The sequence below is a fragment of the Lipotes vexillifer genome, unplaced genomic scaffold (assembly GCF_000442215.2).
Source record: "Lipotes vexillifer unplaced genomic scaffold, Lipotes_vexillifer_v1.1 scaffold269, whole genome shotgun sequence".
Lineage (NCBI taxonomy): Eukaryota > Metazoa > Chordata > Mammalia > Artiodactyla > Lipotidae > Lipotes > Lipotes vexillifer.
The window spans coordinates 2,332,553-2,358,922 of record NW_006799885.1 but is presented as its reverse complement, the minus strand read 5'-3'; the positions used below and the strand labels follow the sequence as shown (position 1 = coordinate 2,358,922).

At 38.7% G+C, this 26,370-nt stretch overlaps 1 protein-coding gene across 1 annotated transcript in view; it reads left to right on the top strand.

Moving 5' to 3' along the window:
- The first annotated feature begins 8,071 nt into the window (after window positions 1-8,071).
- Window positions 8,072-26,370, top strand: part of NR3C2 (nuclear receptor subfamily 3 group C member 2) — a 115,520-nt gene continuing 97,221 nt past the window's right edge. The window contains exon 1 of the mRNA XM_007472010.1: window positions 8,072-8,184. Within this exon, the coding sequence (XP_007472072.1) occupies window positions 8,172-8,184 (13 nt within the window). The 5' untranslated portion in view covers window positions 8,072-8,171. The remainder of the gene's footprint in view (window positions 8,185-26,370) is intronic.

Below are 26,370 nucleotides of genomic sequence, written 5' to 3'. Positions count from 1 at the left end.
TCCCCATATATTTCCAGCTCTTTGTCTTCTGGGCACAAGGTAAGATGACACTTCCATCCTCCCTTGCAGTTAGGTGCGGGTCACTGGACTATATCTGAACAATGAAGAATGAGTTGCCCACTCTGGGCTGGAGCAGTAGATTTCCTAAGTCAGATTCTATAGCTGCTCTGCCGTGAGACTCACAATATTCACTATGGTGGCTGCCCCATCAGCCTGGGGCCCAGGGTGAGAACATGTGGAATGGAATTCGCAGACTCTCTGCCGTTGCCTCATTAATATGTACCAAAACCCAACTTTTAGCTTTGTTGATTTTTCTCTGTTGCTTTTTTCTTTTTCATTTCATTTCATTCACTGTTATTTCACTCCTTCCATTTGCTTTGGGTTTAGTTTTTATTTTTTCTAGCTTCTTAAGGTAGAATCTTTGATCATCAATTTTAAACCCTTCTTTTCTAATTGATGTATATAAAGCTAAAAATTCTAAAAGTACTGCTTTAGATGTATCCAACAAATTTTGATATGTTGAGTTTTCATTATCATTCAGTTTGAAACCTTCAGTAATTTCCTTTGTTGATTTCTTCATTGACCCATAAAATTTTTGAAGTATGTTGCTTAATTTTCAAATATGGGTCTCTTTTAGATATCATTGTTATTAATTTCTCATTTAGTTCCTTTGTGGTCAGAAAACATATTGTACATTATTTCAATCCTTTTATTTAGAATTTTAGATTTATATTATAGCTCAGGATACAGTCTGTCTCAGTGATTATTTCATGTGCACCTGAAAAGAACATGTGTATTATGCAGTTGTGTGACCTAAATGGTAATTAGGTCAAGGTTTTTGCTAATATTGTTCAAACCTTCTGTATCCTCACTAATTTTCTAGATAGTGATTGTTCTGTCAGTTGCTGAGAGAGGGGTTTTTAAATCTCCAACTATGATTTTGGATTTGCATTTTTTCCCCTTAGTTCTGACTAATTTTTAGTTGATGAATTTTGAAGCTCTACTATTAGGTGCATTGATATTTAGGGCTGTTATATCCTAATTTAATAATTATGAAGTGATAGTCTTTATCTTTTGTGATAGTTTTTCTCTTGAAGTCTACTTTATCTGACTTTAATGTAGCCACATCATCTTTCTTATGCTTGCATTTTTTTATTGCATATATTTTTCCATCTTTTAACCTCCACCCTGTCTGTGCCTTTATATTTAAAATGCATCATAACACACACTTGGGTCTTGCCTTTTTGAAATCCAGTCTGCTATCTTTGACTTTTAACTGGAGTGTTTAGACCATTTATATTTAGTGTTAATATTGCTGTACTTGAATTTATATCTCTTATCTTGACATTTGTTTTCTTTTTGTTTCCTCTTTTATTTGTTCCCCCATTTTTCCTTTTCTGTCCTTTCTGGGTTGAATATTTTTTTAGTATGCCATTTTATATCTTTATTGTCCCTTGAGCTGCACTTAGTGTTATTATTCTAGTGGTTGCTTCATGGTAGTATTTCTCAAACATTATTGTGCAACAGAATCACCTGAAGGGTTATATAAAACACAGATTTCTAGGCCCTGCTCCAAAGTTTCTGAGTTAGTAGGTCTGGAATTAGGCCTGTGGATTTAAATTTCTGTTAAATTCTTAGGTGATGCTGATGCTGCTTGGCAAGAGACCATACTTTGAGAACCATTGTTTGACGGATTACAGAATGTACTCTTAACTTACCATAGTCTACCATGAATAATTTATACCATTTCAAGTGTAATGTAAGAAATTTATAGCAGTAAAATTCCATTTATATCTCTTCCTATCCTTTGTGCTATGTTTTTAGGTATTTTACATATACACATTTTATTTTTTTATAAATCCCATAATACATTTTTTATTTTGCTTTAAATAGTAATTTGACTTTTGAAGAATTTAAGAAAAGAAAGAAAATTTCTTTAAAATTTTACTCTCTATTCATCATTTCTAGTTCTTTTCTTTGAATTACATCCATATTTCTCTCTGGTATCATTTCCCTTCAGCATAAAGGACTTCCTTTTTTTTTCTCATGTGATTCTACTAGCAACAAATTCTTTTACCTTTAGTTTATCCAAAAATGTCTTTATTTTACCTTGATTTTGAGAAATGTTTCCATTGGTTATTCTGAGTTTAAAGATATTATATTTTGTCTTCTGGCCTCACTTATTACTCTTATCCTTGTTCCTGTTAATGCAATGTAGTTTTGTCATTGTTGTTCTGGATGCTTTTAAGAATCTTTATATTTTTTTCCAGCAATTTAACCATGTTGTGCCATAGTGGTTTTCTTTGTATTTATCTCTTGGGGCATTTGCTAAGCTTTCTAAATTTGTAGGATGTTGTTTTAGTCAAATTTGGAAATTTTTATATATATTTTTCTGACCTATTATCTCTCTCCTTCTGGAACTCCAGCTACACATACATTAAATTACTTAATGTTGTCCCATAGGCCCCTGATGCCTTTTCCTTTTATCTTTTTAAAAAAATTTTATTTATTTATTTATCTATCTATCTATCTATCTATTTATTTATTTTTGGCTGTGTTGGGTCTTCTTTTCTGTGCGAGGGCTTTTTCTAGTTGGGGCAAGCAGGGGCCACTCTTCATCGTGGTGCACGGGCCTCTCACTATCGCGGCCTCTCTTGTTGCGGAGCACAGGCTCCAGACGCGCAGGCTCAATAATTGTAGCTTACGGGCCTAGCTGCTCCACGGCATGTGGGATCTTCCCAAACCAGGGCTTGAACCCGTGTCCCCTGCATTGGTAGGCAGATTCTCAACCACTGCACCACCAGGGAAGCCCTCCTTTTATCTTTTAATGTTTTCTCTTTGTCCTTTAGTTTTTATATCTCTGTTTCTTTAATTTCACTGATTTTTTTTGTTAGTGTCCAATATATTGTTAATTTCAACCAAAAATAGCTTAGATATTATTTTGTAGTTCTTTGATTTCCATTTGTGTTTGTTTTTTATCGTTTCCAAATCTCTTCTGAGAGTTTCCATTTCTTTAACCCTTTTATTCATATTTTCTTATATAGTCTAACAAGTATAGTCTATTTAAAAATCTTTATCTGGTAATTTCAACCTCTGGGTCATTTGTGAGTCTGTTGCTAGTGACTTTTTCTGTTGACTCTGGTTTGCATTTTTCTAGTAATTATTATTGTATTCTGGACATCCTGGAGACTCCAGATTCTGTTATATTTTTCTGAGGAATATTGAGTTTTGTTCTATAATCAATTAAATTACTGACAAATCACTTTGAACTTATGGGGCCTTTGCTGTATGCTTTTTTAGGGTAGGTCTGTTTTGGTTGTGCCTTTATCCCTAAAGTGAATGACTTAATCCTAGGATACAGTATTTGCTCCAAAGGCAGGGACCTTCTACAATTTCAGTGGAAAGCCTGAGGTATTGTTTGAGTCCTTCTGATTTAGTGGGATTCAAACTCTGTCTCCCTGTGATTAGTAATAGCTGAAATACCTGCTCAGCCTCTTTCAGGCCTTAAATTGTTTCACCCCTGGAGTCTCACTCTTTGGAGTCTCATGCTCAGTTCACAGGTCAGCCAAAAATTTGAGGGGAGTTAATATGTCCACCCCTCCTTTCCAGAATATCTATCCTCCTTCAATTTTTAGCTGTTCTAAAAGTCCCACAGTCTGTTCTCTGTCTTCTCAGGCCAATAGGACTGAAGATGTTGCAGGGTTTCCATCCAGCCTCCAATGAAGGGCGTAAGAGTCTAAGGCCCTCAGGAAAAAAAGCCATTCAAACATGAATCATGTCTAGGGTGGTTCTCTTTTTTCAAGAGTTAGTTTTCCTCCAGCCTCTCCTTTCTTTTGGTTTCTCCCCAGTGCCTTCAAATATTTTTCCCCCCTTTTGTGGACAGTTTATAATTGTTTTTTGTAGGAGGCTTGTCTGATTCAAGCTATTCTGCCACTACTAGAACTGGTATTCTTCCCCAAATGGACATATAAGTGGAATGAGAAATAAATCTTTGTTTCCTTTACCACCGACATTTTTTTTTTTATCCACAGTATTATTCCGGCGGCTATATGTTCTGACTAATATATAACTATTAACTTGCAAAGAGGTCGTCTCTGAGAACTTCCAAGTAGATTGTTAGTAGTGTTCCCTACTTCCATTCTACCTATCTAGGACATGACCTTCAGATGAATGTTTCTAAAATACAGCTCTGGACTTCACATCCTGTAAGCAAGAGTGTCATCACCAGCTTGTCATTCAGAGCCTCCACTGTCTGGTCCCCAGCATTCTGGTTGTCTGCCCTATTAACATAGTTATTAACATTATAGGAGATAATTACTTACCCTCAAAAGCCTGAGGTATGACTTATTCTGAATTAGCTATTTTTACACTAGGAGAGCACAGTATTTAAAAAAGGACATGGGGCTTACCTGGTGGCACAGTGGTTGAGAGTCCGCCTGCCAACGCAGGGGACACGGGTTCGTGCCCCGGTCCGGGAAGATCCCGCATGCCACGGAGCAGCTGGGCCCGTGAGCCATGGCCGTTGAGCCTGCACGTCCAGAGCCTGTGCTCCACAATGGGAGAGGCCACAGCAGTGAGAGGCCCGCGTAGCACAAAAAAATAAAAAATAAAAAAAAATAAAAAAGGACATGATCAAAAGTTTTTAAAGTCTTCTAAATGCATTGTCTTGTTTTCATTGCAGTTTCTTGGTGGTTGTTTGTTTTTCAGTATAGATTAAGGGATGGGACACACATTACCTGTTTGTGTAGGTGCAGTTCAAGTCTTTCATGTTTACACAATTAAAAATGTAAGTGACAGATAATTGTCTGAAAACTAGTAACACATGCCCACAGCTGTCCCTTAAACTCTCCATCCTGCTTGTGGAAGATGAATCAGTGGCTGCAACCACGCTGGCTGATAGAAACCAGGTATACTATTTCATATATTGTACCTAGAAGGACATTTTTTGCAGCTGTTATAGTAACTTGAATTTTTAAAAGGTGCTTACTAAAGAGAAATCCTCATAAAACAATCCCAGCTTTTAGAAGTCTGTTTTTGAACACCCAGAAAAGAAAGTTTTCTAGTGTGTGCATTAGACAGTGACCATTTCTTATGCATTCTTGTAGGCCTACAACTAAGAGCCTGTCACATTTTATGGTAGATTACCAGAAATGGAAAGAACCATAGACTACCCCAACCCCTGATGCAAATGTTTTGTGGCCTTGCACACATAGTAGTTTCCCAATAAATAATTGTTGAATTGAAACCAGTTAAAGTTACATTTAGTTATTTCTTTAGACATTAAATTTTATTCAATTCAGTGTGAATTATAGATGAAATCTTTGGTTTTGTATTTAATTTCACACCATGGTAGAAGACACATAATGCTGGTTGCCAATGCAAATACTGGGTGATAGAGTATGCCTCATTCAAAGAATGTTCCTTTGCTTGTTGTTTGCAAAGAGCAGTTTCAGCATCCTGTTGGACCACCAGTAAATTATATTACAAATTGATGCTTACACAAGCCTCTGGCCTTAAGACCCAGCAACATTGTCAGACTTACTGAATTCTGCTTCCAGTTCCACCCTTTGGGGAAGTTACTTTACCAGTTCTAACGTGAGTTTCTTCTTGTGAAGAATAGGAATAATAATCGCCTTACCTGTGTCATAGGGTTGTTGTAAGGCTTAAATAAAATAGTGCTGTAATAGGGCCTTTAAGTTTTATTTTTAAAGTGGTAACTTCTTAAGATATTGTGCAGCAACATGAAATGTTATATTAATCGGTTATAGTCTTTACCGTGGGTATCGATTGCCTTTGTGTAATTACCTACACCTACTTATATTCACTAAGAGCCTTCCATTTTTTAAGAAGTCATTAGATTATTATAATGGTGGAGTTTCATTTCTTCACTTTGATAGATTTCCCTATTCTATTACTGTTGTTTTATTGTGATCATCATTGCTAATATTTACCGTAATGAGAATGACCTAGATTAAATTATTTTAATACCATTGGGCAGTACACATTATTTTTATTGAGTATTTGCTGTAATTTACTTAGTAATTATCAATGAAGGGAGTGTGATGGTACTAGGCTGAAGGGAGGGCTTTAGAGCCTGTTCCCTGTTTTACAGTCATCAGTGAGACACCCTCTGCTTTTCTGCATGTTTTCAATGACCCCATGACTCAATCCTCAGACCTCTTCCCTTTCCAGTTTCCATGTGATCTCATCCAGTCTCACGGCTTAAAATAATGACCACAAGCTGATTACATCTCCAGCACAGACCTCTCCCGAACTCCAGACCTGTGTGTCTAACCAACCCGCAGGCACTTCCATTTAGATACACCTCAAGTGTCTCAAAGTTAGCATGTCCGATACTGAGCCAGGGTAATTCCCCGTAAGCCATGTGCTCCTGCTGTCTTCCTCATTTTAATTTACAGCAGTTCCATTTTTCTAATTGTTCCACCCAAGAATCTTAATGCCTCTTTAGCTCCCTTTTTTCTCAGATCTGTCAGTAAATTCTGGCAGTTCTACCTTCAGAATGCCTCTAGAACCTGACTACTTTTCATCACCAACCCACCATCATCTTCCCCTGGGTTATAGGGACAGCCTGCTACCCCAGTCCCCCTGCTTCTGTCCTCAGTCCACTGCAGTCAGTTTGCTTAACAGCGGCCAGAGCCATCCTGTGAAACTTAAATTACATCAAGTGGCTTTTCAGCTAAAAGCCCTCTAGGCCCATGGTTTCCCATCTACTCAAAGTCTTGAACATGATCTATAAGGCCTTACATGATCTGAGTCACGTTGGCCCTTTTTCCTCATCTCCTCTTACTGTTCACTTGTTCTTTCCATCTTTCATCCTTGGCTGTTCCTTAAACATGCCAGGTTTCCTCCCCACCCCTGCCCTCCCTCATTTGCTTTTCCCTCTGCTCTACTCTGTTTTCTCCCCAAGATGTCCACATAGTTAGCGCCTTCCTTTTCTTCAGAGCTTTATTTTAAAGTCACCTTCCAGCGAGGCTTCCCCTGCATTCTTTCTAAAATATCAACACCCTCCTCACCTCCACCATGTCCTGTGCCCTTCCCTTCATTTTTCTTCCGAGCATCTATTACTGTCCAGCACTTGGATGTTTTACCTACTTACCTTGTCTGTTGACTGTCTCCCCCTCATGGTAGGGTCACGAGAACAGGAACTTCTGTCTTTCTTATTCACTGCTGTTTCCACAGTGTGTCTAATACTGCCTGATCCCTAGTGGAGGTTCAGTAGATATTTTATATTTATTGGAATACATAAATGAACAATAGAGCTAGGGTACAGTTTTGCATTTTGCCGGTAGATGCCACTCCCCAAGCATATTCCGCATCTGAATTATTTTGGTGCCAGTTTGGCTTGCAAAATGAAATCATTCTACATTTCTAGTTGTATAATTTGCAAGTCTTCCAATTGAAATGACATGTGTAAATGTGGATGGGCAGAGGAGCTTAAACAGCTACAGCAGTTGGGAGTTTGGGGGTAGCAGATGTAAACTATTATATATAAGTTGGATAAACAACAAGGTCCTACTGTACGGCACAGGGAACTATATTTAATATCCTGGGATAAACCATAATGGAAAAGAATATGAAAAGGAATGTATATGTATGTATAACTGAAACACTTTGCTGTACAACTGAAATGAACACAACATTGCAAATCAACTATACTTCAATAAAATAAATTAAAAAAAAAAAAAACACCCTGCAGCAGGGCCTTTGTTTAGATTGGTGCTGGGTGATGGCTGAATGAAATGTGCACCATCCCCTGAAAAGGGTGCATGCCAAGAAATTCAAACAGTGAGGAGTGAAGCTTTACTTCTATGGGAACCTATTGGAAATAAACATTAAGCTTATCATCTGTAACCTACAGCCTCAGCTGTGTTAAACTGACCATTTCTGTACCTATATTATTCGCGAATCATGTTTCCCTTCTACTTTTTTGAAGAAGAGATTTCAAGGCAGGAAAGAGGACGTTTCGTTACCTGATTGTACATATTAGTACTTTATATTAATAGAATAGTCTTTATTGTAACAACTGTTCTTTATTATTTTATTCAGGGCAACACAACTATTTATGTGCTGGAAGAAATGATTGCATAATTGATAAGATTCGACGGAAGAATTGTCCTGCCTGCAGACTTCAGAAGTGTCTTCAAGCTGGAATGAATTTAGGAGGTAAGTTTTGTAGTTTTAGTTCAGTAAGCGTTGTTAAGATGGATATAACACCACTAGGCTCTATACTCCCGAAATTGAAGATGAAGCTAACATCAAGCAAAGATTTCTAAAAATCTAGTAAGTTCTACATTTATGCTAAAACATTTCAGGAGAAAAACATTTCTTAGAAGAAGGAGTTGAAAACAAGTCTGCTCTGTGGCTGTGGTCCTAGTGAAGTTTTCAACTTTTGAGTTTGCTAAGGTTTCAAGAACTGGGTGCATAACCAAAACAAAAATGAATGATATTTTACATAAAACTATAGCTAACAGTTTTTATTACTCTGTCTGTTTAGAAATAAGACCTATAAGTGATAACATTAACCAGATAGGAATATATTCCTGACTCTAGGAGTAAATGTAATAAAGGAAGACCTATATGAAAAAAAAAAAAAAAGCAAAAAAACAAAACTTTAAAAATATTACAGGAGCTCACCAAAAGAGTGGGGCAGGTAAAGACTTGAACCAAACACAAAAGTATACAACGTCCCTGGGTGGGAAGATTCAACGTCTTGAAGGTATCAGTTTTCTCTAAGTTATTTAATGAATATAACACAAGCCCAACAGAAATACCACTTGGTGATTCTAAGTTCCTAAAGAACAGCCAGCAAAATTCTGGAAAAGATAAATAATAAGGACAGCTAGCTCTGCTACACAGTAAAGCATATGACACAGCTACAGTAGTTAAAATGGTCTGTGTATTTGTTTATTGATTGTCAGATCAACAGAAAGTCAAGAAATAGATTCAAATAATATGAGAATTTTGTATATAATAAAGTTGGCATTTCAAATCAGTGGGGAAGGGATAGGTTATTCAATAGAAATTATTGTGACAACTGCGAAGCCATCTGGAAAACAAGAAAGTTGAATCCAAACCCCTATGATCCTCCAAAATAAATTCTGCTATCACAGAAGTACTAAAGGAAAACATGGATATTTTTATATTCTGCAAGTGGAGTATTTCGTACTTTTTGAGTATTAACTAAACCCAGAAGCTATAAGAGAAAAGAATGGAGGACATCAATACTACTTACAAATCAAATATTACTGCAAAGTCAAATAATAAAAAACTGGGGGAAAATACTTGCAGCTTATAGACAAAGGGTTTATTTCTCACATAAAGTGCTTGTCTAATTCCATAAGAAAAAGAAATCAACTCATTAGAAAAATGAGAATGAAAAGAATAGGAATGTGAACAAAATATTCATAGGGAAAAGAATAATAAAATAAATACAATTGGTTCTTGAAACACATGAAAAGAGTCTCAATCTAATCCTAATAAGAGAAATGCAAATTTAAAATATAAGATATAATTTCTTGCAAATGGCAAAGATAAAACATTTTTATGATATATTGTTTGATGAGTATAGAAATAAAAGTGAAACCCAGTGTTGATCTCCTGCATTTTAGGTGGAAGTAGAAATTGATATAACCTCTATGGAGAGCAGTTCAGCTATTTCAGTAAAATGTTAAAAGGCACAAGGCCTTTGACTCACCAATTCCACTTTTAGGAATTTATCCTAAGTATATTCTGGCAATGTAAGAAATGATGTATGCATAAGATGTTCATTGTAGCCTTGTTAAATATCAGACACACATTAAATATTTATCTGTTCAGAACTGATGAAATAAATTATAGAATACTCTCAGACACTAATAAGAATAAAGGGAGCTCTATACGGACTGATTTCCAAAATATTGTTTAGTGAAAAAAATCAGGTTGCAAAATAGTATGTTTCGTATACTACAAGTTGTACATCTGCTTTCAGAAAAGAATATATATTGTATAGAGCATTTCTGGAACGATATGCAAGAAACTAGTCATGGTGGTGGTCTCAGTAGAAAGGACTGGGTAGCTGGGAGACAAGGATAGGAAGGAAAATTAATTGTCACTGTATATTCTTCTGTGCCTTTGAACTTCATATTGGATTAATGCATGTATTGTGTACACAAGTTACCTATTTAAAAGAAATAAAGTAATTCGAAAAAGAAACACAAAGAGATTTCACTCTTTGCTTTGATGAAAGCACCAACTGCCTGACTAGTCAGGACTAGGGAGGAACATGGCCGCATGCAGAACAGAGCAGCTCTTGGGAATCAAGAGGTGGATGAGCTGTGGCCACGTGGAACTGCTCCTCTGAGAGCATCCTGGGTGGCTTGAACTCAGCCAGAGCAGCCTGTGTTGGCCCAGAGGGCGGGCTCTGGAGCCACACTGCCTGGGTTGAGAACCCTTGTTCTGCCACTTCCTGAACTTGTAACCTCAGAGGCAGGTTACCACCTCTCCATGCCCCTGTTTCCTGCAGCTTGTGCCTCCCTCCTAGGCTGTGGATAAGAGTAAATGCGTCAGGGCACAGTGAACAAAAGTCAGCACCTGTCTCAGTACACGGTGGTGGTGTGGTGGGTGTTGGAAAGTCTCACTGCAGATTCCATAGCACTTTCACACATGATCTCAGGGACACCATTGCCCCACATGTCGGTGATGGTGAACCTCAGTTACCCAGAAAAGTTAAGCTGCTTGCCCTAAGATGCCACAGCCAGTGAGACGTTGAAGCTAGATCTGGATCTCTGGACCCCGGGTCTGGAGGTTCTGATGTGCCACACTGCTTCCTTGTTCTAACGTCCAAATCAGCGCAGGTGTGGCACGAAAGAGCACCTTCTGAAGCATGTGAGCGAGGATCGGGCCGGATGAATAATTTAAAATCTAAATGGCACAATGTTACAGCCGTTGGTCATAAAATGAACTCTGAATCAGTTTTGTAAAATCTACCATCTGAATTTAAACACACACACTGCTGAGGTATATTTTAAAGTATCTCTGTGCAATTTTTATATAGCTTTACAAATCTTATATATTTACATATACTATGTAAATATTACTACAAATACTGTATGATCACACTTTATAAAATGTCTTTACTATCAGTTACTATAAAATACTAATGAAGTAGCCATACTTATAGTTCCTACCTCATAGGGTTGTGTTGAGTCCATACATAACCTTCAGAACAGAGTTTCTCAACCTCTGCACTGTTGACATTTGGGGCCAGATAGGTCTTTGCTGTGGGGCCGTCCTGTGTGTTGTAGGATGTTTATCAGCATCCCTTGTCTCTACCTATTAGTCAGTAGCTGTCCCTTGTCCCCCAGTGTGACAACCAAAAATGTTTCTAGGCTTCCCTGGTGGCACAGTGGTTAAGAGTCCTCCTGCCATTGCAGGGCACACGGGTTCGAGCCCTGGGCTGGGAAGATCCCACATGCCGTGGAGCAACTAAGCCCATGTACCACAATACTGAGCCTGTGCTCTAGAGCCCATGAACCACAACTCCTGAGCCCATGTGCCACAACTACTGAAGTCCACGCACCTAGAGCCCATGCTCTGCAACAAGAGAACCCACCACAATGAGACACCCACAACCACACCAAAGAGTAGCCCCTGCTCACCACAACTAGAGAAAGCCCACGCAGCAATGAAGACCCAACACAGCCAAAAATAAATAAATTAAATTAATTTTTAAAAATTGTTTCTAAACTTTGCTAAGTGTGCCCTGGGTGGCACTGAGACCCACTGGTTTAGCAATAAGAGTAAATAATTGTAAGCACTATTTAACTGTGAGATATTTTCTGCTGGAATATTCATTCCATCAGGGGAGGAATTTTGGTCTCTTTTGTGCATTGCTTTATCTCCAGTGACTAGAACAGTGCCTGGCACAAAGTAGGTGTTCAATGGTTAGTTGTTGAGTGAATGCATGATTAATTGGCATTTTTAAGGGTTCTGTGTTCTGAGAATTCAGCTAATCCCTCTATATATGTGTCATGTCTTTTAAATATCACATAACACCATGTGATACACACTGTTAACCTATTCATTTTAAACGTGAGTTCATGGAGGCCCAGAGAGGTTAAAGAACTGGCCCAAGGCCACAGCTCCGGGTAGTGGCAGAGCCAGAACTGAGATCTCTGTTCCTGGCACCAAAGCACACCCCCAACATCACTCTTCTGTATGAAACTGGTCCACTGTTTATAGATTGACATTTTCAAAATAGGCCAGATTATCTATTAATGGCAGCTGTGGCACCAGGTTTCTTTCCTGTGTCTGTGATGGTCTGTAAGTGAGGCCTGGCACAGTAGTACATGATACAGAATCCACATACTTTGTTGCTGGTTTCTGGGTATGCAGGATAGGTTTTATGGATTTTGGTAAAACATTTTACTAGAGAAAAAGCTTACCTTGAATCTTGAGGTCGTTGAAAACTGAGTCAAAAACGGGCAGGTAGGCACACCGGTCAGAATGGCCATCATCAAAAAATCTACAAACAATAAATGCTGGAGAGGGTGTGGAGAAAAGGGAACCCTCTTGTATTGTTGGTGGGAATGTAAATTGATACAACCACTATGGAGAACAGTATGGAGGTTCCTTAAAAAACTACAAATAGAACTACCATACAACCCAGCAATCCCACTACTAGGCATCTACCCTGAGAAAACCATAATTCAAAAAGAAGCATGTACCAAAATGTTCATTGCAGCTCTATTTACAATAGCCCGGAGATGGAAACAACCTAAGTGTCCATCATCGGATGAATGGTTAAAGAAGACATGTCACATATATACAATGGAATATACCTCAGCCATAAAAAGAAACGAAATTGAGTTATTTGTAGTGAGGTGGATGGACCTAGAATCTGTCATACAGAGTGAAGTAAGCCAGAAAGAGAAAAACAAATACCGTATGCTAACACATATATATGGAATCCAGGGGAAAAAAAATGGTCACGAAGAACCTAGGGGCAGGACAGGAATAAACATGCAGACCTACTAGAGAATGGACTTGAGGACACAGGGAGAGGGAAGGGTAAGCTGTGACAAAGTGAGAGAGTGGCATGGACATATATACACTACCAAATGTAAAATAGATAGCTAGTGGGAAGCAGCCGCATAGCACAGGGAGATCAGCTCTGTGGTCTGTGACCACCTAGAGGGGTGGGATAGGGAGGGTGGAAGGGAGACACAAGAGGGAGGGGATATGGGGATATATGTATATGTATAGCTGATTCACTTTGTTATAAAGCAGAAACTAACATACCATTGTAAAGCAATTATACTCCAATAAAGATGTTAAAAAATGGGCAGAGTAGAAATTAATATTTATAAAAGCAGCGTTTTCTTTAGGTTCAAGTTATACTTTAACTACTTCTGGTTCCTGGATTAAGTAATTAGCTTTTACTAAGTGTCCAGTTGTGGTAACATACATTGCCATTTTTCTTTTATAATTTATTTTGATGCCTCATTTTCCGTTTCAATTTGGGCAAAAAGAAATGCAAACAATTTTATTATATTAAAAGAGATAATATGAAGTTTAACCTTTTAATGTGAAGCAATTTTTTAAATGAAATATGTGAATTAAATTAAAACCTTTTTATACGTGTTCCTATCTCACTCCTGTTTTCCTAGCAAAGCAGGTCTGCAGTCTCTTTTTCTTCACCCTTTCCTGCTACCTTTCTTGGCGGATACAGCAGATGCAGCCCCGTACTTGAAAGACATTTTCTGTTAGTGAATGGTCATGACTCTGGGAGCAAAATTAGTCATCTGCCTTCTAAAGACATCAGGAATTCAGAATACTTTAGAATATTTTTTTTCCTATCCTGTCAGCTGGTTAGCATGTAATCCTAACCATGTCCCCAAACTAGTCTCTCCCTTAGAAAGTGGAAGGAAGAAGAATGAGTAGGTTTATATTTATCAGAAACCAAAGCCATAAAATGTGCCTCTTCCCTTTTCTCTAGATCCACTCCCTTCCTCTTCCTACAGGTGCTATCCCTTTTCTTTAAAATCCTGCTGAGCTTTAGGGCGCATGCAAAGTAAAATAGAGCAGAAGATGTGAGAATGTCAACAGAGGAATTTAAAGGAAAACAACAGTTCTTTGGCCCCAGGCTGGGCCCACCACTCTGCTATAGCCCCTAATAATAGATCTCAAAGAGGCGTGGTTTTATTTACATGAGAATGTACTGCTTTGCATAGCCTCCTCCAAAGGAATTCATCACTTTGCTTTTACTGCCAGTGATCTGAAGAGGATGATCTATGTGTGTCTTTTAGAGCTGCTCCTAAAATATAAAGCACAGCGTCAAGGCTCTGTGGACCTCTTATCAAGAACGAGTCCTTCAGGGTGTCTCTAGCTCGACTGTACTCTGGCCATAGAATATAGAGAGGATCTTAGAGGTTTTTCTTTCCCACTCCTCCCACTCACAGATGAGGAACTTGGAAGCTGAGGAACTTGGAAGCCAAGATGCTATATCATCAGAGACTTGAGAAATGCAACCTAAAGATTCTAATACAGTTGTCTTTCCTCTTTTCCAAGCCACCCCCTGACTCATTTTTCATCTGATAATATGCTAAAGTCTTTACTTTCACGTTCCTTTAATGAAGACTCTAAAATATGCAAATCTTGCTTCCTGTGGCTTTAAAAATGGAAATTTCACAAACCCTAGTATAGTCCTAACTCTGGTTTCAGTTGACTTCCATGACTATCTGCAGTGTTCCCTAATCCCAGCCATCACTTTTACTCAGGTGAGCCTTTATCGGATGGCCATCTCGGGTCCACGTTTTCCTCCTGGAATGGAACGTGTCATATGAAAAGAGAAAAGAATCTCAGACACAGGAAGCAGTTGCAACAGCAGACCTCACATGGTTGCTTTTTTGCAGACTGGAAGGCAGGCAACTAGGTGAAAAAGGTAGGGAGACAGGAGATTAATGCTGGGAACCATTCAAAGAAATGGATACTCTTATGTTCCTGATAAGATTGGAACCAAAAAAAGAAAAATATTTAAATTAAAATTCATCCACATAATGCAGTATTAACCAGCTAATAAAATTACGGCTAGAAAAATTCATAACAACATAGAATACTTTCTGCACAAAAGTAATAAAGAAAAATGAGTATGCAAAACGATTTAGTTTCCTTATTCCATGATTACAGCTCTATAGGAAAAGATTTGCATGAGTCAGAAGACTAGGAGGAAATGGGAGAATACCAAAAACGTTTGTGTTTGTGAAGGTGACGGATAAGGTTTTTCTTCCCTCTTTCCTAGTTTATCAATCCTAATGAACATGTTCTGTAATCAAATTTAAAGAAAATAGCATTCACAATTTTGAACTAAAAAGAAGGGAAACAAGATTAATCGTGCTGCTGAGCAGAAGAGGTAAAGAATTAGACATATACAGAAAGCCAAACAGGAAGGAGGAAAAAAGAGAGAAGGAAAAAAAAGAAAAAAAAAAGACCTAGAGACATCAGTAAGTCTCCTGCTGGGAAGTGCTTTAAAAACTGAAATGGAGAAGTTAAGTGAAAAACAAAAGACCCAGAGACCAAAGAATGACCGAACTATGACCGACATGGAGAGGCCAGAGAGAGATCTTTTTACTTGAGGAAAATTGGCTTTACCTGCCAGCAACTTGCTCCAACTAGCATGTATGGTCAGGCACCTGTAAAATTCACATGCAGCACAGGTCTGGGGAGAGAAATTACAGGATCAATGCCAGTGAGAGAGGAAGTTTAATATCTGAAATCCAATAAGAAAAACAATTTTTATATCTTTAAGGGTCTCCTGAGGCTTGATATGCAGTAGTCTGTAGAAGTTTAGAAAGCCCAAGTGTACCGAGTTTTATGAAGAAATACCATTCCTTAGGGTTTTTTTTTCCCCTTTCCATTCCTCTTGCTTGTAGACAATAAGAATTTCAGTGGGACTTTTGAGCAGGAGAGTGGAGGGGAAAATAACACATTTCTATAAATCAGTGAAAGTATGGTTTTTGAATCTTCGTGTATAAGTTAAGCCATATTCATTGTCATAGTAATACAGTTGGTTCAGAAGGAGAGTTTAGGGTCGGTCCCGAAGCAGGCAGCATTTCAAGATTTACTATATTTCTTCAACTCTAAGGAATTTCTTTCCTTTCAGAGTTTTGACTGTTGTGATTATAATTTGCAACCAATATGTACGTTTAATTTGTATTAGTTTCCTTCAAAACTCGAATTAAATTGGAATCTGAGAAAGAATAGATTTATGTATAACTAAACCACTTTGCTGCACACTTGAAACTAATACAACGTTGTAAATCAACTATATTCCAATATAAAATAAAAATTTAAAAAAAAGAAAAGCATCAAAGCTAAGAAAAAGGGTGGGGGGGAATTGGTGTCTTATTTCATGACTGATAACGTCTTAGAACAGAAGCAATACAGGCATTGGATGCAGACATTCTTCCCTCCCAAGAATATACATATTCGTAGGCCGCACTTGAGCCTCAGTGAGCTTACCCAAGTAGGCTGCTTATTTCGGGTCTTTTTAAATACAAAACCCAGGGATGTTGGAAACCTTCTGCTGGGTATACAGATGCCCATTTTTGCTTCCATTTCCTTTTGCATTTGCAGTCTGTCCTGGTAGGTCATCATCCCAGTCATACTTAAGGGGCCAGTGGGCCTGGAGCTTAACATTTCCACCTTTGAGATCTTGCATTTGTTGTCTCAATAGGCTGAGTCAGAGCTGTCCTTCCTAAGAAGCATCTCAGATATACAGGTCTCTTTAGACTGGTCTACGGCAGCCCTGCAGTTCCACACACTCACCGATATTTTCTGTAATACACGATTCTTTCTCTAACTCTCTGGTAACATCTTGGGGATTTTGTTTTGTTTTCGTTTTGTTCATGGCACTTTATATTGTTGTTATACTCTTTGGGGTTACCGCAGATGATGGGGTTTTATTATAAAAATATTGCTAGTTTCACATTTTGTCTTTGGGAAATACTAGGATGTCATTTAAGACACAATAGGTTTTTAATTTCTAGGACTTTTTGATTTTTTTCTCTTTTTGTCAGCTTCTTTCTACCATGCTCCCTCCTCCCTACCTTGTTGCTTTTGGGTTTGTTTGTTTGTTTTTTACCACTGCACTTGTTTCTACTTACTGCCTTCTCTCTCTCTGTCAGCATTGTCCCCTGAGTGTCTTGTATTCAAACTTCCCCAAATAAGGTCCCGGCCAATTGGATGGTCACCATCCAGAACAGAGCTTCTGCTTGGGCTGAGACACAGACAAACAGCTGGCTTTGCCTCTGCTGCCCCTACCTTACTCAGGCTGGCATGGCCAATTATAGGTCCCTGTGGTACAGAGCATGACAACCTGTGACAAGAAGCCTTTTGTGACCCCATTTTTCAGAAGGGAGCTGTAAGTGTAGACAGTGATCAGAGTGTAGTAGATGCAATACAAACTTGGAGCCATTACAGTCATCTCTTAATTTGGGAGCATCTCTTAAATCATAGCAATTTTTCCAACAGCCTGATTTTTATTCACACATTCTAAGTTATCTATATATTTAGAAGTAAAAAAGTATCCATTTTTAAAAAGCTGACGGACAAAACAAAATAATAGCTTTCCATGCCTCTTGGAACAGAACTGCTAAGGCTTTATTTTGGAGTTCAAGAGTTTTTGAGATGGCTACTTTGAAAACACACAAACCAGAACAAAACACAAAAAGCATTAAAAAAGCAAATCTTAATTTTTTTTTTTAAACCGTCTGCTAATGTGTAAGGTGGACATTCTCTTATAGAACACCTCTCTAAACCTGAATCGTTCTCTCTCCCTAAATGCCAGACACTAGGATTGCAGGTGCACTCTGGGCTCATGGAAGAGTAGGGGTGAGGTATGTGGAGATAGTATGGAAGGAAGGACAGACCACTTAAAACCAAGCGTCATAGGTTTTCTGCACTCCGTCATCTTAGAAAGAGCTGGTCCATCACTCTCCGTAAAGTCCCTGTGTATTCTGTAGGTATCATCTACCTCAGACTCTGATTTCTCAGTTATAATCATTGATTTCATTTACTTTCAGTTAACAGGTATGCACACTAAGGAATATAACTTAGTCTTTTTTCTTTCATTTGAAAAATCTACAGACTAGTGATCTGCTGCTCGTTGGCTCTCTGATAAGTATCCTGTTCTCCCCGCTTCATAGTAAAATAGTGTGATTATAAAAAGGGGGGAGGGACCTCTTTATGTAACAGTAAAGTCTCTGTTCTCACCTCTGAAAGGTACAGAAAGCCGTTCAACTGTCTATTAGAAAACAGCCCTTCATATCCTGTGATAAACCATAATGGAAAAGAAAATGAAAAAGAAAGTATATATATATGTATAGCTGAATAACTTTGCTGTACAGTAGAGTTTAACACAACATTGTAAATCATCTATATTCCAATCAAATAAATTAAAAAAAAATAAAACAGCCCTTCAATCTTCAGGAATAAATAAGTATGATATTTAGTATCATTGATGATGATTTTTCTGGGACAGATGACATACCTTTTAACAGCTAACCCAATTCTAACAGATTTTTAAAATATTTTTATTCAAGTTATAAAATGCATACTCATTCTAGTGATTAATAAAGGAAAGAAAGTTCTCTGTAATAAATTGGGGGAATGAAGATGGAAGAAGAGTCAAGACGTTTGCTGACTAAAAAATAATGATTTACATTTTGACGAAGAGGCTCTTCAAAGCTGAACTAGCAGAGCCAGTAAAAATGGTTTCTTCCGAATGTGCTGCCTCATTATTTTGAAAAGAAGATCTGTCAGCAGCAATGTAAAGCCAGTTGCTGAGTTAGGTCATGCAAACAAGAAACTCCAAGATGTAACTGTTCTGTATTCCTCCAAGTGTTTTGTACGGTATTTGTTTTGAGAGCATAATAACGTAAAATATGTTTAAACAGTGATGACGCTAAGCACTTACTGTTACCGTATAATTATTTTCTGTATTAAGATTAATCTGGTTTGTAGAGGGGAGGATCATCACAGTATTTAAAAAGTGCATCTCTGCTGAATCCATCCATTGATTCTTCATTCAGCAAATATCCATCGCACTCCTCCTAAATTCCAGGTGTTCCCCACAATGTTGCCAGTGTAGCCCGGAGAAGGCAGGCACTGGCCTTGTTTTCAAAGGGCTAATCTCTAAGAAAGAAGACATTTATTATGGGCCAGATAAGCATTCGAAATTTACAACGACGTACTTAAGTGTAGCCTCGGTGTTGACAATGGGACACATCCCTAGAGCTTTCTCCTTGCTTTAGAGCAGTGTCAACTTCCTGACTTGTGTCTCTCGCAACAAGATGGTGGCATGTCAGCATGCCATTCTCTAACTCCGTCCCTCCATATTTGGGGGTGTTCATCCCAGTTGTGTTCTTTGTGCATCGATCCCATCAAATGGTCCTGTGGCACATACTGACACTTGCTTGGGACATAGTCTGGAAAGGAGCAGCTCTGCATCATGAAATCCTTCAGAAGACCCACACTCATCCCTGCCTGCAGACCACCTCCATCCCGACGTCAGCATCCATCAGTCAACAGCATTCTTCATTTGATGTTGGCACTCTGAACTCGGACTATGAAAATCAGTCCTTCCTATTCTTACCAAAAAATTGAATACAACTTTAAAGCTTTCTGGCCACCTTAGAGACTTTTAAGTCGTTTCTAGCCTCAGGATGGCTGAGGTGGCTCTGGTTGGTCCCTTCAGAATGCATGCCTTGTCTGTCTCTCTTGTAGCTCTTGTAACAGATACTAAGAAATGCCTGTGAAGACAGGCTGGGATTCGCGGGGCCACTTGCTAGCAGCCAACCTGCTGACATCTCCCTTCAGTTTCTTACCTGCCCCAGCACGTTGCTGTCTCCCCTGGAAACTCTTCAGAACTCACTTCAGCATCACCAGAGAAACTGAGAGACACCTTTATGAACAATTTAAAAAAATTTTAAATAATCGAAGATTTCTTTCAACATACAGTTTTCTTAATCTATCAATCTTCAAACCAAGCTGTTCTTCATCCTAAAATTAGACTAATTCACCAGTGAAAATTCAGACAGTTACATCTTCATTTGCCATATAAATGACAGGCATTTCATGTTAATTACTTAGGAACATTTGCATATGTTAATTAGGTCCATTTTTACATTTTTGTGTATGTGTGTGTGTGTGTGTGTGTGTGTGTGGTACGACTGTCTCTCACTGTTGTGGCCTCTCCTGCTGCGGAGCACAGGCTCCAGACACGCAGGCTTAGTGGCCATGGCGCAGAGGCCCAGCCGCTCCACGGCATGTGGGATCTTCCCGGACCGGGGCACAAACCCGTGTCTCCTGCATCGGCGGGCGGACTCTCAACCACTGCGCCACCAGGGAAGCCCTACATTTTTTTAAAGCAAGAACTTAAATCCCATAGAGCAAAAACACTTTTCCATTCTGTAAATACTCATATTTTTAGGTAAAGTTGAGTCAGATTAGAAATTTTAAGCCAAATTCTAAAGGTTACACCACGTAAGAATGATGAATGATGGGAATGGGGAGGACTGTGTGATCAGCAATCCAGTGGGGCGATTGTTCTCAGTTCTTGCTGCCTCTCCAACTCATCTGTCAAATCTTTGTTCTATTTGTATTTAAAAAATTTTTTTCATTGAAGTATAGCTGACTTACAGAGTTGTGTGAGTTTCTGGTGTACAGCAAAGTGATTCAGTTATGTATACATTATTTTTCATATTCTTTTCCATTATGGTTTATCACAGGATATTGAATATAGTCCCCTGTGCTATACAGTAGGACCTTGTTGTTTATCCATCCTATGTATAATAGTTTACATCTGCTAATCCCAAGCTCCCAATCCATCCCTCCCCAACCCCACCCCACCCTGCCTTGGCAACCACAAGTCTGTTCTCTATGTCTGTGAGTCTGTTTATGTTTCATGGATAAGTTCATTTGTGCCATATTTTTTAATTTTATTTATTTTTTTCTTTTCTTTATTTATTTTTAACATCTTTATTGGAGTATAATTGCTTTACAGTGGTGTGTTAGTTTCTGCTTTATAACAAAGTGAATCATTTATACATATACATATATCCCCATATCTCTTCCCTCTTGTGTCTCCCTCCCTCCCACCCTCCCTATCCCACCCCTCTAGGTGGTCACAAAGCACTGAACTGATCTCCCTGTGCCATGTGGTTGCTTCCCACTAGCTATCTAGTTTACATTTCGTAGTGTATATATGTCCGTTGTGCCGTATTTTAGATTCCACGTATAAGTGATATCATATGGTATTTGTCTTTCTTTTTCTGACTTATTTCACTTAGTATGATAATCTCTAGGTCCATCCATGTTGCTATAAATGGCATTTCATTCTTTTTTTATGGCTGAGTAATATTCCGTTGTATGTAAGTATGTGTGTGTATGTGTATATATATGTATATGTGTGTATGTGTGTGTGTGTGTATACACACATACACATACCACATCTTCTTTATCCACTCATCTGTTGATGGACACTTAGGTTGCTTCCATGTCCTGGCTGTTGTATATAGTGCTGCTATGAACATAGAGGTAAATGTATATTTTTGAATTATAGTTTTGGCCAGATATATGCCCAAGAGTGGGATTGCTGGATCATATGGCAACTCTGTGTTTAATTTTTTGAGGAACCTCCATACTGTTTTCCATAGTGGCTGTATCAATTTACATTCCCACCAACAGTGCAGGAGGGTTCCCTTTTCTCCACACCCTCTTCAGCACTTCAAGTATTTGTTTTAAACATACTCACCCATACCCTGCACCTAGAGACTCTCATCTTGTAAATCTGGATGGAGCACGGGCAGCATCTTGATTCTCTAGACATTGTACATCACTTCATCAGAGCAGAGAACCACTGTTCCAGGGCTTGCTATAACATTGGCAGCATTTTTCTTAGGATAAGAAAAACTTTTCATTGGTTTTTTTTTAAAGCCCTTTAGTTTGTTTTTTTTTTTCTCTCTATTTAATGTTATTTTTATTTTTCTCAAGTGAATCAGTAACCACCATCTGGTAAATATTTCTTCACCAGGTGAAGTCCCCTAAAAATATTTTAAGTTAATGTATTTGCATTTTTCTTGCCAGCCCTAACATAGCCTTATAAAGGGCCATGTTAGCTTTTAGTCCACTGACTGTACTAGTTTTGTGCCTCACTAAAACTTGAAGTATATTGAATAAGCTGTACATTTAAATCTACACATCTCTGGGGCAGAGTGTTCAGAACTCAAAGGTGAAGGTAGGTTCCTTATCCCCAGAGAGGACAGGTCCTGAAACAGTGACCCTGACGTTCTGTACTGGGGAGACAAGAGGAGGATAAGAAGGAGAAGGTGGGAATAATCCTGAGAACGAAATGGAGAGGGAAAAGAGGGGAACTTGGTGAGGTTTGTGATTTGTTACAAGAGAGAAGAAACACATTTAGAAATGCCACCCTCAGTGTCACCTACTTCTGCTCACGTGCCCCCTGGACACACCCTGGATGTGTTTAGACATTTGTACCCTCTGGGGACAGGCAGGAGCAGAGAGAAGGGAGCTGGGGTTGCATCTTGTGCCCACATTCACAGTTCCCAGGCCCCACCATGGTGGTCTCCTCTCACGCTTGTGTGAGTTAGAAGGAAACATCTGTGTGCCCGGTGTCTTCCAGGCCCTCAGGCGAGTCTGTTCGGTGCACAATGTTTGTTCTTCACAGTAAATAACCTCTTGACCCACTTCTCCATCTTTACTCAGTAGAGTCGATTTGGGCCACATCATTAAACGTTTTCAGATAATATTAGTGGTGACTCTATTGTTGGCTTTCCAGCTGTTTTATGGTTAAAGAAAAGTTCTTATCAGGCTTTAAATATGATATAAAAGATTTTATTAAAATACTCTGGAGTCGAAAACAGATTCAAAATAAAAGTTAAAAAAGCTTAGCTTTACTTGATTTATTTACTCTAAGGCTCACTAACTGCCCTGTTCCCAAACAGGCTTTCATAGCCAGTAGGTCAGTCCTTCTCAAAATGTTTGATTTATTTTCTTTAGAAAACAAAATCTGAAGCCGCCCCTTGGGCTATTTGAAATTCAAAATAAACGGGATCCTGTGACTTATCCTAAAGCAGTGGACACAATGCTGGTTTGCTCTCAACCCCACACACACCCCTTTCTGCCTCTGCCTGCTCCCCAGCCCCTTGTAGGGTTCTGAGCCACTTCTGGACATCATCCTATGTGATTGGTCCTGCCACCTGCCCAGCTGTGCCCTCTGCATGGTCAGCGACTTCTCCACCCCTGACTCTTCCTTCTGGTTCACTGCTGTGGGACAGTTTCTGCCAAGTCCCCCTTGGTGGTTTGAGTGACAAGGCTCCCTTCTTCAGGCACAGCAAAGGCCTCTCATTTGCACCAGACATCGGAAGGCTAAGAAGGAGGCGCCTATGTACCTATGTGTATGTGTTTCCTCTTGCTGCTATAACAAAGCAACACAAGCTTAAAACAACACACATTTATTATCTTACAATTCTGGATGTCAGAAGTTCAACATGGATCTCACTGAGTTAAAATCAATGTGTAGGCAGGCAGTATTCCTTGGTGGAGGATCAGGGAGAGAATTCATTTCCTTTCCTTTTCCAGCTTCTGGAGGCTGCCTGCATTCCTTGGCTCCTAGCCCCCTTCCATCTTCAAAGCCGGATTAAATGCATTCTAACTTTGCTTCTGTTGTCACATCCTCTTCTCTGCCTATCATGCCTCCATCTTTCACTTACAAGGACCCTTGTGATTATATTGGGACCATGTGAACAGTTCAGGATAATTACTTTATCTTAAAATCCTAAATTTAGTTGAGTCTGCAGAGTCCCTTTTGCCCTGTAAGATAACACATTCATAGGTTCTGGGGATTAGGAGGTGAACATCCTCAGGGGAGCATTATTTTGCCCATCACCTATGTAATAGTCTGTATCAAACAAAACCCTGGAATTTTTTATTTTTATTGAAGTATAGTTGATTTACAATATTGGGTTAGTTTCAGATGTATAGTGCAGTGATTCGGTTATACATTTTTCTTTCAGATTCTTTCCCATTATAGGTTATTATATGATACTGAATATAGTTCCCTGTGCTATACAGTAAGTCCTTGCTGTCTATTTTATATGTAGTAGTGTGTATCTGTTAATTCTATACTCCTGATTTATTCCTCCCTCTGCCCTTTTCCCTTTGGTAACCAGAAGTTTGTTTTCTATGTCTGTGAGTCTCTTTCTATTTTGCATATACATTTGTTTATATTATTTGTTAGATTCCACATATAAGTGATATCCTATAATATTTGCCTTTCTCTATCTGACATACTTATCACTGAGTATGATAATCTGTGGGTCCACCCATGTTGCTGCAAATCGCATTATTTCATTCTTTTTATGACAGTAATATTCCATCGTGTATATATACCACGTCTTTATCCATTCATCTGTTGATAGACACTTAGGTTGCTTCCATGTCTTGGCTATTGTAAATAGTAGTGATACGAACATTGGGGTGCATGTATCCTTTTGAATTAGAGTTTTTGTCTTGCCTGGGTATATGCCTACCACTCTGGAATTTTTGGATGCCTTCCTGATTTTGGCCCTCCACATACTCACCTACCTCATCCACATCTCTCCTTACTCCTTGACACTTCCCTTCCTTTTTGAAAATCCATTCTGATTACTTCTTCACAACCTTCTGGTTGTGCCTTTGTCCACACAGTTTTTAAATGGCCTACCTATCCCTCCCCTTTGCTAATAAATCCCTATTACCCATTTCAGACCAACCTCAAAAAATTCATCACCTCCAACTCTACATAAATTGTACCCTTCACAGATCAGTCTTTTACACAGTTCTGAGATGTTCTCTATGTATATAATTTATTAAGACGACTTCTCCTTTAAAGCTTTTTTATGACTTCCTTAGGTCAAGTTCATTAGTACCTCCTCTGTGTTTCCAAAGCCTCTATTGTAGCATTTCACAGATTTTATTGTACTTACTTGTTTATAAGTATTTCTTGCCAAATAGTCTTTGAATTTCTTAGGAACAGAGTTATCCTTTTGCCTTCATATCCAGAGCACTTAGCACATAGATGCTTAATAAATGCTTATGGAATAAATGAATGAATGAATGACTAGGAAGTCAAACCTTGTTCATATATTACTAAGCTGAATTTAGCAAAAAACTCTAAGTTTGGTTATACAGTTATTAAAGTCACAGTGGACTTCATTTTAAAACCAATCCCATAACCATAACAAAGATTCCAAAGATGGTATTTTAAGCAAGTTCTAGTACAAGTATTATTTTTCAACCCTGCACCAGGAAGGTGTAGTTTCCAAGAAACATATAAGTCTTGATCTCATATTGACTTGTATAGCATAATTTGGCAACTTCTTAAATGATAAGAAAAAGTTTTGCATACCTCTTCTTTCCTTGATGAGAATTTTTAAGTGTTTTCTTGATTATGCTTATTTAACCACAATTTTTGTTGCAAGCATGGGGAGGATAACATTTGGGGACAGCTGTTGTTGCTGTTAAGGTGGGAATTCTAGCCCCGGTCAGATAGTTTGTAGTGGTGCGTTAAATTCAAAGTCAAGAGAAGCTAGGATGAGTTGACCTAGAGTAAAAGGACTGGAGGAACGAAACTGGAGGAACAGCCTCTAAAATAAGTGTGAAAAAAAAAAGACAAGGATAACAGGGAATGGAAAGAAGAGAAAACAAAGGAGTGAGGCAAACCCAAGAAGAGTAGGTTAAGATGAAGTTTTGGTTGAGGAGCTTTAGTGGAGTAAATTCCAAAGATTATTGACTAAATCAGTGGAATCCACGTCTAACCCAAAGTCAGAGTCAGGGAGAAGTGCTGATTTCAGAAGGGAGAAGAACCTGTCTTCACCAAAATTGGCAGAAACTCTCCATCCATGTTCGAGTGGCCTGTTGAGTGAAGTGGAAATAAGCAATGCTGTGTTCATGGCCATAAACACAGAGACAGTCTTGCAGCCCCACTTCTGGGAAATGAAGAAGCCTATCAGCTAAAAACAGACAATGCTACCAGGGAGGATTTAGAAGACCTTCATTCATGAGAAAGCTGAGTGCCTATAGAACTGAGCGGTGTGAAACTATACTCATGATTGAAGTCACTCTATGCAGATCATACCTGGAAATCCCTTTAGATTGTAGTCATGATTAATTCTGCACTTAACTCGACTGGACGCAAGGCTACCATTCCTGGTAGAGGGGAAAAGGTGCAACTTCCGAAGATGAGAAACAGGCTGTAAACTTGGGGGTGTGGACCTTTTTGGACCATTTTCCCTCCAGATGGTGTCAGCAGGA